Genomic DNA, 14,173 nt, shown 5'->3' with positions numbered 1-14,173 from the left:
CCTTGTGACTTGGTTTTGTTTCCTTGAAGCGTTGACCTTCTATGTTGTTCAACATGCACCTGAACTATTGGCTTCATTATATTTCATTCTCTTTGATGCAACAGTCAAAACAGTTCGACATGGAATTACCCTGTACATTAGTAAAGCTTGTGTCAAGATCTGCAAATGTGACAGTTTTAATTACCAGTTTGCAGAAACTCTGGATCAACTCTTACACTTATTTAAATTCCATTTACACCTCTCTTGTTTTCTTTGGCTCATAACACAGAAGGTCATTGTTCGCAACATGTCTCTTTACTTGACAGAGGTTGACATGATTACTCCAATTGACAAGACAACCATAAAATGTAGGCTGCAGCTGGCTAAAACGTGTCTCCTCCTTTTGGCCCAGAGCCCTGTAGGTAGTTTTCTCTCCTCGAAGCTCACTTCCTAGTGTTCTTGTTGAAGCAAAGTTTATCAAGAGTTTTCAAACTTATGGCTTAACACAAAAATCAAGATTCATTGGTATTCCTTCACTGGATCTCCAGTGACAATCTTTACTACTCACTCGGTGTGAAGTCACGAGAGTTCACTGTGGTACTAGCACAGGCTCAGAGTCAGTGGGTTAGCTTGCTAAACCCAGGTTTATCGCTCAGTATTTGTTAGGCACCTGGTCCCATATACTGTTGCCTGCTGGGACTCCTGTCTCTGGAGCTCACTACTTGCTAAGACTCCAGTTTTAGGTTAAGTGCTTCCTGTGATTGATTTAGTTTAATGAACAACAAGCTGCTTATTGAGCTTAACAAATCTCATCACAGTTTGAAGTTTGATATTAACAGTTAGGAACTTTCCATCTTCCCCACTGTGAGATTGTCCTCAGTTCTGTTGGGCTGTTTTTAAATGGCAGACTGGAACCAAGAATGGTAGTGAACATAATATACATGCAAAATACAGTGGAAACTATCACTCTGATATATGTATTCCTGCCATTGTTGGGAATACCCTGATGAAAAGTCTGAAATGTTATCTCTGTTTTGGTTGTGGCTGTACAGGACATTGGTTGGACAATTTCTGGAATATTGCATTCAATTCCGCTGTAGGAAAGATGAAAATGCTCAAAAAAGATTTACAAGGATGTTGTTGGATTGGAGGGTTTGAGCTTTAGGGAGAGGCTAAATAGACTGAGGGTATTTTCCCTGGAGCGTCAGAGGCTGAGGGGTGACCATATTGAGGTTTATAAAATCATGAGGGACATGGATAGAGTGAATAGCCAAGGGTGAGGGAGCCCAAAACTAGAGGCCATAGGTTTAAGATGAGAGGGGAAAGATATAAAAGGGATGTGAGGGGCAACTTTTTCACTCAGAGGGTGGTGCGTGTATGGAATGAGCTGCCAGATGAAGTGGTGGAGGCTGGTTCAATTATAACATTTAAAAGGCATCTAGATGGGTATATGAACAGGAAAGGTTTAGAGGGATATGGGGGAAATGCTGGCAAATGGGACCAGATTAGTTTAGGACAAGTTGGACCCAAGGGTCTGTCTGCATGTTGTACAAAACTACGACTCCATTTCTCTCTCTTTACTGGCTAACTGATCTGTTCAGTATTTCCACCATCGTCTGAAGACACTTATGATCGTAACAGAAAGTGGCGTCATCTAGATTCAACCAATGATTTCTCCAGCCTTGGCCCATCATTACACGGACATAAATGGTCTCGGGGGCAAAAAAAGCCCCACAGCTTCTCCAACAGTTACAAGCGTTCATATCAGTGCTAAATCTCAAGAACAGTAGTAGGATAACTCAGCTGTGTGGTGTCAGAAAGCATTGTCTGATGCTGCATCTTTTCCATGCTGAATGGTTGCACTAAAGCTGATAACAAGTTACTGCTTGCATTTTGACTTCCAATCAATGTGATATCATGAACTATTTGTCCAACTCATCCAGTTGGTTCCGGGCTCTGAAGGATCAGTATCTGGATGGCATGACAATCGTGTGCAACCTTGTCATGAGTGAGTAATTGACAGCTTTGGAGAGTCAATATACCTCAGTCCCACCCTTCAGCTGCCTCAGATCTCAAATGCAGCTTTTAAACATTCATTGATTAAAGTATGGGGATACATTAATCAATGATGTTTAAAAGCTGTATTTGAGACCTGAAGCAGCTTAAAGGTAGGACTGAGGGATATTGACTATCTGAAGTTGTCACTAACTCACTCTTGGCAGTATGCCATACCATTGCCATACCATTCAGATACTTATTCTTTAAAGCAGGTACCAGTAGATAAATTGGACAATTAATTCACAATATCTCATTTGTTGGAAGTCAAAAAGCTGGCAATAACTTGCTATCAGCTTTATTACAGCCATTGAACATAGAAGTATCGCCCACAGCCCTCAGATCCAAGGCAAGCTAACAAATAGACTGCACCAGTATGAAACCTGAGAGTGTTCCCACTATAATACTGCATTCAAGATTACGTTCAACTACCTTGTCTGCATCAGATTCAACACAAAGGGTCACCTTACACCTCACTTTCATAGGATGTCATTAGGAACCAAGTATCTGTAAGACAAATTCACCTGTATTCTTCTTACGGCCCACTTCTCCGCTTCCAGATCCTGTGCATCCATCTTCATCGTCACAGTCTCCGCTCGATTCAGAGTCCTCTTCCCTGTCATCACCACTGCCAGGTTCTCTTGAGGACCACTGCCCTGACTGCTTGCTCCTTTTCCCATGCAACATCTGAGATGAAACAGAATGTCAACTGTGAGAAAGGTGACCATGGGCTTAGAAATAAATTGTTAGTCTTTTGCTCCAGTACCTGTCAAAAAGAATTCCTCATCCTAATATACATAACTCTCACTTACTGTCCTTGTGCACTAATACCCAGAATGCTATTAATTCAGCCATCAGATTGCTTTCCGATTGGCATCTTCTCACTCTCTATAAACCTGAGCTTATCCAGAATATTGTTGTCCATAGCCTAACCGGTACCATTCACCCATCATCCCTCTGAACACTGGTGTATAAAGGCTCCCCATCAAGATTCACTGAATCTCTACAGTATGGAAACAGGAAATTTGGCTAATCAAATCCATACCAACTCTCCAAAGAGCATTCCACCCAAGCCCACCCCCTTCACCCTATCCCTGTAATCCAGCGTTCCTCACAGCTAACCCACCTAGCCTGCATATCTTTGTACACTTTGGGAAATTTACCATGGCCAATCCACCTAACCGTCACATTTTTGGATTCTGGGAGGAAACCCACACAGTCATGGGGAGAATGTGCATATTCCACACAGCTAGTCACGCGGAGCTGGAATTGAACCTGGGTCCCTGGTGCTGTGAGGCAGCAGTGCCACCTCATGCAGCAATCTACCAGCACCGTGACTTTAAAACTTAAAACCTACATAGTCTGACTCTCCCCATCTCGCTAGTCCCATCCAGAGATCTCTGTGTTTCAGAGTCCCAGGCAATGCACCAGCTAATTCTCCATGTATCCCTTCATTCATAAAACCAACCCTAATGCGTAAGAAGGACTATTCCCAAGGTCACTTACTTTGCCAAAATCATATGGTCAATGTCTGTCACGACACGCTGGCTGTTCCAGTAATGTAAAGATATCATTGCAATTACTTTACGGAAAATAGTTCCCATTACAACTCAGACCAAGCTCTCAAAAACCTTCTCTTTCTGGCTGTGATGACTTGCTTTGCTCAGTATCAGAGTGGAACAGTGTTGTCATCAGTGGAAACTTGAAGCATCTATTTTTCGGTATATAGCAAGATTTTGTTGCGAGCTGAGTGGATTGAGCAAAGGTCTCAATCACCAGCTGACACTTAACGCTTAAAGGCAGCAGCACCCATGGAAGATTGGAAAGGCAACCCGGGGAGCACGGGGCAACTGGATGGAAAATCACTCCATTGAGGTACATGGAAGATGAACCTCAATGGTTTACAGTAGCTACCAAAATGCAGGAGCCTTTCATGAATCCTCCCTGCCTCTTGTGTATAAACAACTGCTGGTCTGATTTATATATGATTCATTGCACTTGTCAAACAGCTGACTGGCTACAGCAACAGCTGAAACAGTGCTGACCCCTGAGTGTAAATGAATCTAACACCAGCTGCACAATATTAACTGCCTTTTGAGAATAAGCCGACCAGAGTAATAAAAAACAGGGAAGGTTCAAAACCCAAGTTCACTTGTTTATGGTTTATAAGGAAAACTTGAAGGGATTACGGAATGTGCTCCCTCAAAAAGGCTGGAAATCCAGGAAGATCCTAGACTTCACTGCAAGAAACCTGCCTCAACTGGCAGTGCACTGAGATGCCTGGAGATGGCTGTTGGAGAGTGTGTGAAGACAGCGCAACAGTACCTCAAGAAAACTGACAGGTTGGCACACAGAGGTTAAACAGGAATCAGTCTGCTTGGGCACTTTGATTCAAGCCTATTCCAGATTGGAGGCACTAAAGGATTCATGTTTCCATTTGTTGTCAGGGCCTGAACAGGAATTAACCCTAGGGTGAACAAACCCTACAAGGCCTGGAGAAATGGCAATGTCCAATTAATGTCCACTTTTTGGTGCAGCCACCACACATGCTTCAAAGCAATTGAAACTTTAAATGGTATCAGGATACAGCTCAGTGCTAAAGGCACTGTGCAGTGATTTCCTACCTCAGCCCTTTTCATTCCCAGGCCAGCAACACTGAAAACTAGCTTTCTACTCTGAAAGAGAGGTGCAGGAGAGGTTGGTGTTGGGTTTCTGAGAGGATTAAAGAGAAAAACTCACGACAATTAAACTGGATTTAATGTAGGCCACAGGATCATGGTGTTGGAATCAACTGGGGGCCTCCAAGGCAACACTTATCTGATGCGAGAGAGGCGGCGCAACTTTCTAACTGGTTGCTTCACACTCATTGCCGTACGGAGGGCTGTGTTTGATCCAACCAGCACACCAGGAGAGCAGGCCATTGTGGAAGCAGGTCAGTGACTGCTGGAATGCTTCCATGTTGGGGTGAGGGGTCTGAAGGCAGCCTGAATCTGAAAGATCACTGGCCAGAGCTTAAAGAACGATCGAGGTCTCGGGTCGCAGAGAGGGAATCACTCTACAACAACGCCAACTGAGACTCTGCGGCCCTCCCCAGCCTCTACCTTGGCAGAAACGTTCCACTGAGGGGTGGTAAAGTCATGCTCCCTAACTTAATTGGTTGCACAATGTCCCCGGAACGGGCATCCAATTCCATATCACCCCCCAGGAATTAATCTCCGCAACAGTGCAAATGCATCTGGGAAACACCTGCTCAATTCCCCCAACCTCCTCCCTCCACCATCAACCACTCCATCTCCAACCCTGTCACCACTCGGATGGGACAATTGCACCCAATGATACAACATAGCAGAGATACCTGCAGCCATGGTGGAGAAGGTGGACAGGTGAAGAGAAGCCCTCCATGTACAGTGGACCAAACAGACAGTGTGAACAAAAGAGAGGGCATACCTAGCAAAATAGATTCAGTCACCACACAAGTTGTCAAAGTAAATTCATCTTCAAGTGACTCATCATCACATTCAAATCACTAGCTTTGCACCCATGATGTCATTGAATTAAGCAACTTGATGGGCCAAATGGCTTATTTTTGCTCACATATCTTAAGGTCTTGTTGTCTTGCATGCTGCTCACTTCACCAGCCTCAATGGTGGAAATGAGGGCCCACATTGTCCATGTACCTCATGCTTCACAGGAATGGAGTAGAGGTTAAAACAGTTTTCAGTTGTGCTAAACAGGGCAGCTTTGTGAAGCAGGTCAGGTTGAAGGAAGATCATTCATTGACTTAGACTCATAGAATCAGACAGCACAGAAACAGACCCTTTGGCTCAACTCATCCATGTCCACTGGGTTTCCTAAACTGAACTAGTCCCATTTGCCTGCATTTGGCCTCTATCCCTCTAAACCTTTCCTTTCCACGTCCAAATGTCTTTTAAGTGTTGTAACTGTACCCACCTCCAGCACTTTCTCTGGCAGATTGTTCCATGTACCTATCACCTTCTGTGAGAAGAAGTTGTCTTCAGGTCCCTTTTAAATCTTTCTCTTCTTACCATAAACCTATGTTCTCTACTTTTGGACTCCTCTAAGATGGGGAAAAGACCTTGGCTATTCACCTTATCTGAAAATGTGTTGCTGGAAAAGCGCAGCAGGTCAGGCAGCATCCAAGGAGCAGGAGAATCGACGTTTACCTTATCTGTGCCCCTCATGATTTTATAAACCTCTATTGTGGGTCACCCCTCAGACTTCTATGCTCTAGAGGAAAATGTCCCAACCTAGCCAGCCTCTCCTTTTAACTCAAACCCTCCAGTCTCGGTAATATCCATGTAAATCTTCTTTGCACCCTTTCCATTGGGAAATGAGGTTGGACAAGTAGTAATGGGGAACAAATAAATGAGGGAGGAAGTGAATAGGTTTCACTTGCATCAGTTTTTACAGAACTTCAGGAAAGTCAGGGGCATGAGTAAGCGTGGTGGCATTACTAAGGAGAAGGTGCTGGGGGAAAGCTGAAAGGTCTGAAGATGGATAAATCATCCGGACCAGGTGGACAACACCCCAGCATTCTGAAGGAGATAGCTGAGGCGATTGTGTAGAATTTGGTAACGAGGTCTTAGGAATTTCTGGAGTCAGAGAGGATCCCAGAAGCACTGGAAAATAGCAAATGGAACACCCCTAAGAAAGCGAGGGAGGCAGAAGACAAGAAGCTATAGGCTGGTTAGCCTGACCTTAGTCATTGTTAAGATTTTACAGCCCATTACTAAGGATGGGATTGCTGAGTGTTTGGAAGTGTATGACAAAATAAGCACAGCTTCATCAAGTGGAGGTCATGCCTAACAAAATAGTTACCATTGATAATTTAACTAACTTACACATCCCAGAATCATAGAATCCCTTGATACAAAAAGAGGCTATTCAGCCCATTGAGTCAGCAGTGCCCCTCCAAAGAGCATCCCACTCAAACCCAGCCCCTTATTCTATCCCAGCAACCCTGCATTTACCATGGTTAATCCACCTAACTTACACATTTCTGGAAATTAGGGGGGCAATATAGCATGCCCAATCCACCTAACCTGCACATCTTTGGGCTGTGGAAGGAAACCAGAGCACCCAGAGGGAATCCATGCAGACACGGGAAGAACGTGCAAACTCCACACAGTCGCCCGAGGCTGGAATTGAACCTGGGTCCCTGGTGCTATGATTAGCTAACTGGCAGAAGACAGAGTGTGAGGATGAGGATGATGGCAGCCAGTGAGTAGCAGAGTTCCACAGGGGTCCGTGTTCATTATTCATGTTAGACATTAACGATCTGGATGAAAGAACTGTGGGTCATTGTTGCTAACTTTGCAGATGACACAAAGAAAGGTTGAGGGACAGGTAGTACTGAGGAAGCAGGGAGGCTGCAGAAGGACTTGGACAGGCTGGAAGAGTGGGCACAGAAGTGGCAGATGGAATACAATGAAACTGTCAGGACATTGGTGAGGCCACTTTTGGAATATTGTGTGCAATTCTGGTCTCCTTCCAATTGGAAGGATGTTGTGAAACTTGAAAGGGTTCAGAAAAGATTTACAAGGATGTTGCTCTGGTTGGAGGATTTCAACTATAGGGAGAGGTTGACTAGGCTGGAACTGTTTTCCCTGGAGCGTCAGAGGCTGAGGGGTGACCTTATAGAGGTTTATAAAATCATTAACGGCATGGATAGGATAAATAGACAGCATCTTTTCCCTGGGGTGGGGGAGTCCAGAACTAGAGGGCATAAGTTTAAGGTGAGAGGGGAAAGATATAAAAGGGACCCGAGGGGCAACATTTTCACAGAGTGTTGTGCGTGTATGGAACGAGCTGTCAAAAGAAGTGGTGGAAGTTGGTATAATTACAGCATTTAAAAGGCATCTGGATGGGTATATGAATAGGAAAGGTTTAGAGGGAACATTGGCCAAGTGCTGGCAAATGGGACTAGATTACATTGGGATATCTGGCCAGCATGGATGAGTTGGACTGAAGGGTCTGTTTCCGTGCTGTACATCCCTCTGACTTTGGTAGGAAGAATGGAGTCATAGTCTATTTTCTAAATGAGGAAAGGTTTCAGAAATCTGAAGCACAAAGGGACTTGGGAGTCCTAGTTCAGGATTCTCTTAAGGTTGATATGCAGGTTCAGTTGGCAGTTAGGAAGACAATTGCAATGCTAGCATTCATTTTGAGAGGGCTACAGTATGACAGCAGATATATACTACTGAGACTGCGTAAGCCTCTCATCAGGCTAGATTTGGATTATTGTGAGTAATTTGGGCTCTGTATCTTAGGAAGGATGTGCTGGTGTTGGAGGAAGTTTACAAAAATGATCCTGAGGATGAAGCTCTTGTCACATGAGGAGCAGCTGATGACTCTGTGTCTGTGCTCAGTGGTGTTTAGAAAGATGAAGGGTAGATCTGATTGAAATGTGCAGAATACTGAGAGGCCTGGACAGAATGGACATGGAGATGATGTTCCCACTAGTAGGAGAGACTAGGACCCAAGGGCAAAGCCTCAGAGTGAAGGAACGACCCTTTAGAACTGTGATGAGGAGGAATTTCTCCAGCAAGTGAGTGGTGAAACTGTGGAACTCATTGCCGCAGAGGGCAATGGAGGCCAAGTCATTGAGTCTCTTTAAGGTAGAGATAGATAGATTCTTGATTGGAAAGGGGATCAAGGGTTACAGGGAGAAGGCATACCAGCCATGATTGAATTGTCCTAATTCTGCTCCCATATCTCATGGCCATAACTTCACCTCACTCTATGACATTGAGCACAGCAGTGAAAATCGCTCCTATGTCCCACATTGATCTCACACTGTCATCCATACAACCATGACAGTCACATCATTCAAATATAGTGCAGCATGTTCACAAACACATAACGTGACACATTATCAGAGACAGCAGTAGATAACTGACAGGGAAATGTCGAGCTGGACGTCTTTTCCCGATGGATGAGTCAGCAGGTACCAATAGTCCATGGCTGTGCCCAGAGGCCGGGCAGAAACCATTGGAGATGCTGGAACTTTCCTACTAATCCTCTGTCTCCATCTCACTTCTCCCTCAGACTACAACCTTTTCTGATTTACAAGCTGCAATTGGTATCAGTAAACCTCTTGTTTCCCTCGCTCACCCCTAACGCCATCTTATGCCTTTGTCTTTCCCCTTACAGGGACATAAGAGCAACATTTGCCAGCAATCTGTGCATGAGTGTGAAGTGACAGAACAGAAAGGAAAAAATGATGATTAAACAGTTCAATCTCACACGCAACCCCCAACTCACTAACTACTGCCAGTGTCTGCTTTTTTGAGGATCGATTCGAGGCAGGATTTGTAGGTGGCGAGTCTCCAGGCAAGTGTGGTCTGCTGGCATGGCAGGAGGAAAGGGTGGAGTAGGTGCCACTTCCTCAGACGGTGAGTCAGACAACTCCAGTTCAGCTGCAGACAGCTCCGATGAGGACTTTCATTGGGTAGTCTATAGGAAAAGGTTGGTGGATGGACGCAATGAAACGCTTGGTGCATTGGAGAACCCCTGACCAATGTCAAGGGCCATGATGGAGTTCTGCACAGACTCCTTAATATCAGGACTAACACGCTCACCAAAATTGTGTCCTGGGCCAAGGGACTGCACCAGAAGGTAGAAACTATAGATACTAGAGGGAAAACTTATAGCCCAACTTTTAACTAAGAAGAAAAATGTGAATTTGCAATGGAAGTGAAAAATGCTGGGAATACTGAGTAACATTTGCAAAGAGAGAAACAGAGTTAGCCTCAAGGTCCTTTGTCAGTGCTGACAAAAGGTCACTGATCTGAAACATTGACTCTCTTTATTTCTTCAAAGATGCTACTAAGTATTTTCCAGCATTTGGCCTTTTTACTGCAGATGATGAAGAAGTCAGTTTTGGACAGAACCAATACACTCCTAAGTTCCAGTCAGCATTACGTCCTAACGGTAGAAAAATTAGGTCGGAAAGATTGGCAAAATGGTTGCCATATTTGCAAAGGTGCACAGATTGTCAGCACGGACGATGTTCTCTGTTCAATGCTGGAAATGCCTTTCCTGAGAGCGAAGAGCAATGTGTAAAGTTTAACAAACACAAACCTCGTGGAAAAGGATTTGCTCACAGAAATGTGTACAAGAACCATAAAAAAAGACACTTTGAAGAGAGAGGTGTGTAAGACTTTGTTTCAGACTCCTGCAGGGGCATCTCCCAATACAAAACAGTGAACGAACTTTCAAATGTGATAAAGCCTTTGTGACCAACTCTGCGCTGAACAGCTATTCAACGGACACATATTGGAGAAAAGATGGCAATCTGTACATATTGTGATCAGAGATTTGTCAGTAACAAAACATTGTATGGACTCATTTGGTCAGAGACCTCTCAGTCTCTCTTTCCTGGGACAAGGCAGAATTAATGGATTTCAGAATTACAATTAGAATTAGCTTTATTATCACATGTACACACAGGGATACAGTGAAAGGTTTACAAGTTGCTGCTTACTGCACCATCTTAGGTACAAAGGTGCTTCGGTACAGCTTGGAAAAATAGAGAAGTAAAAAAGTCCAGCATTGTGGATTTTAACATGGCGAAATGGAGACAAAAAAGTTCGGAATACACACAGCCAAAACGTTATCAGCGTGTATTTAATCAGAAGTGGGGCCTAAATGAAGACCTGAGGACTCCAGCCTAATTTATGATAGTTTGCAAAACCCACGTGCCATTCATCACTCATGCACAGCAAGTGATTGCACAGTACCAATGCTTATCTGTTGGATGACAACTCTACATGGAATGCAAGATGCTTGATAGTGAGCAGACAAGGACATTTCAAAGATAGTTGTGATAGGATTTGTTTCTTTTTTCTGCGAGCGATATTGATCATCTGCTTCATCAAGCTCATCGCAAACAATCACAACAACAGACTTGCAAATCTCATTGTCGACATCAGGAACTTTTGTATCCATTTAGAAGAAACAAACAAGTTAAACTCAAAAAATGATGTATTTAGAGTGACTTAATTGAAAATATGGACTTCAGTGTCAGAGGGAAATTGCAGCACTTCATTAAAGCTCATCTGCCCACAGATCCTTGTACAGCACTTGATTGCTTTAGGTTGTGCTAGTGTGTAGAGTGACTGACTTCTGATTCTCATACAGAAAATTATTGATTCCAGATATTCCACTCCTGGGTTTGAGTGCATGCGTAGAAAGTCAGGCAATGTTTGAAGAAATTTTAAGTCATGTAAGTGAACTGTTTGAAATTAGAACTACCTTTTCATTATTCCAAGATGAACAAAATTTACAGCAACTCCATCCAAACATGACATCTGTTTACCCTCCCCCCCTCCCATTTATCTCTCCACCCCCGAGGCTCCCAGCCTCATTCCTGATGAAGGGCTTTTGCCCAAAACGTCGATGCTCCTGATCCTCGGATGCTGCCTGAACTGCTGCGCTTTTCCAGCACCACACTCTTGACTCTAATCTCCAGCGTCTGCAGTACTCACTTTCGCCTACATTCAGTTGGATATCCCGGGGCTTGGTGCTTGGGCCAATGCTCTTTCTCATTCATATGAATGGACCAACCTCAGGTTATAAGTGAGAGGAAGTTCTGGTCAAATTGCGGAGTACTCTGGCCTGGCTAGACTTTAGCATTCCTGAGACACAAGAAACCTTGAAAGGCTTGAAGCAATGATAGGAAGCCCTCTGAATTGACCTTGACTGATCTTGGGGCATCCATGTTAGCAGGAAAGGCTTAACTTATTTTTCCTCATCCTGGAATGGAGGTATTTTATAGATGGAGGAAAATCCTTAGTAAGTGGTGTTTAAATTCAGAACAGTAACGTAATCCAAATATGATATGGAGGAGCCAGTTCTGGACTGGGCTGGACAAAATTAAAAATCACACAGCACCAGGTTATAGTCCAACAGGGTTTATTTGGAAGCACTAGCTGTCAGAGTGCAGCTCCTACATCAGGTAGTATCTGATGAAGGAGCAGCACTCCAAAGCTAGTGCTTCCAAATCAACCTGTTGGACTATAAACCGGTGCTGTGTGATTTTTAATGTAATCTAACCACTAGGACAAGAGCACAAGGACACAGCACGAGTAACAAAAAGTAACTTTACGAGTACTACAGGTGGTGATTCAATGAAAGAGCAACCAATACGAATACTCTCAATGTATCAAGGGGCTGAATGGTCTGCTCCCCTCTTCTATAGAATGATGCAGATTAAGTCTTCACATGCATTTAAGTTGCAGCAAACCTGGCAAAGCTGGGTGAGGCAAGGTGGAACTGGAAGGCTTTTCTGGAGGGATGAACTGACAATGGACTGCATCATTCTCCTCGTTGTAATTATATGTTATACTCTGAATACTCCCCTGCTTTACCAGAAATTCCCAGCCTTCGATGCATATGTTCTGCAATGGAGCCTGCTCAGCATGCAGTGGGCAGAGGTGCAGGTTCAGTTCGCATTGCACAGCAGACCATGGAAAAACAAAGTACGACAACTGCCCCCCCCCTCCCCTCCCCAACCCTTGTCACATGTGACAATTGCATTAAAACCCCAGAATACAGCCGAGTGCGAAATCCTTAAAATGTCTGCAGGTAATTGTGACTGGCCCTACTTCTGGAACTCCTTTGGCTCCACATCTCACCAAAAGCTTCACTACTTCTGACCTCTTGAACATCCTCAGTTTTACTGTTCCACCATTTTGTGTCTGCGCCTTCAGTGACATGTTTTGGAACAACCTCCTCACTCCTTGTCATACTCCTTTACCAAGCTCTTTAATATTTCCCACTTTGACTCCCAATGTGAAGCAGTTTTATGCTTTGTTTCATAATGCTCTTGTGAGGTGCTATTGGAAGTATTATAACATCTTTGGCGCTACATCAACTGTGGTCGGCCATTTTAGGATGGAATGTTTGAGTATTATGAATGCTCTCGTAGTGTCTCCACCTGCCTATCTTTCCCGTTTAAAATTTAAATTTTCTCACTGAAACATCCTTTATGAAGCAAATCATCTTCTTTCAGCATTCCTTCCTCACTTGGCTACTTCTGCGGATTGTTGAAACCAGGCAAGATTACTGAGTGGGAAGAAATCTGTTTCAAAAACAAGGAAGATTAAAAAGCAACCTACTGAAAAGATTAAAAATAAAGCGCTTCTGTGATTTTTCCTCCGGCATTTGTAGTGGTTTGAATCTGCCGTTTCTGGTTGTCAGTTCCAGCTGTCCGTTGCAGTGGCCGGTATATTGGGTCCATGTCGATGTGCTTGTTGATTGAATTGATTGATTGATAAGCATATCGACCTGGACCCAATATACCGACCACTGCAACAGACAACTGGAACTGACAACCGAAAGCGGCAGATTCAAACCACTACAAATGCCAGAGGAAAGATCACAGAAGCGCTTCACAGGAAGCTCCCAAGCACTGAGGATGTCACCTAGACAGGGGACGAAACGTCTGCAACACAAATTCCCAGCTCGGCGAACAGAACCACAACTACGAGCACCCGAGCTACAAATCTTCTCACAAACATTAAAAATAAAATCAGTTCGGTTTTGGATTTAAATCCAATTTAACAGGTAGGAATCTGCCATTCCTCAGAAAAAGAAGTTTATTCAGTAATCATCATCAGATGATACTTGTGAGGACGTTTCTGGAACATTTGCCTGCTTTTCATGTCAGTTTTGCTGAGTGGGTGCACTCCAAATTCAAGGAGTCACTATATCCTCTTCGATAGTCAGTGTGTGTTGACAAGCGAATGTCTGACAGGTGAGCTGTTATCTGAGGCCTCACCCATCAGTCCAGTGCGTGTAAATATTCTTAATATTGACAAAGAGCTTGCCTTGTGTCCTGAAATGACATTTCACCCTCAACCACCAGCACTGAAAATACAATGTTGAGCATGTTACTGCATACTCTGATAGTGAGATCTCATTACTGCTCCAGGGCTTGTACAAAAAGACTTCGAGATTTGTCTACATCTACAGGTATGTCTTTGCACTCTGAGTACGTCCCTTTTTATGTGGATCATTGGGAGATCCCTCTATTCTTCCCCAACCTCTGATTACAATCAGGTACTTTACAATATTATGGATATCAAACACAGAACATTCCAGTCTATTCCTCCAA

General features: G+C 43.9%; 1 protein-coding gene across 1 annotated transcript in view; it reads right to left on the bottom strand.

The window, feature by feature from the left end:
* Nucleotides 1–2,526: 2,526 nt before the first annotated feature.
* LOC140478441 (glypican-5-like) overlaps nucleotides 2,527–14,173 on the bottom strand; it is a 446,519-nt gene continuing 434,872 nt past the window's right edge. Inside the window, exon 8 of the mRNA XM_072571705.1 lies at nucleotides 2,527–2,721. Within this exon, the coding sequence (XP_072427806.1) occupies nucleotides 2,527–2,721 (195 nt within the window). The remainder of the gene's footprint in view (nucleotides 2,722–14,173) is intronic.

Source organism: Chiloscyllium punctatum, chromosome 6, assembly GCF_047496795.1.
Source record: "Chiloscyllium punctatum isolate Juve2018m chromosome 6, sChiPun1.3, whole genome shotgun sequence".
Lineage (NCBI taxonomy): Eukaryota > Metazoa > Chordata > Chondrichthyes > Orectolobiformes > Hemiscylliidae > Chiloscyllium > Chiloscyllium punctatum.
Note: the sequence above shows the minus strand (reverse complement) of the source record. Positions and strands in the feature narration are given on the sequence as shown.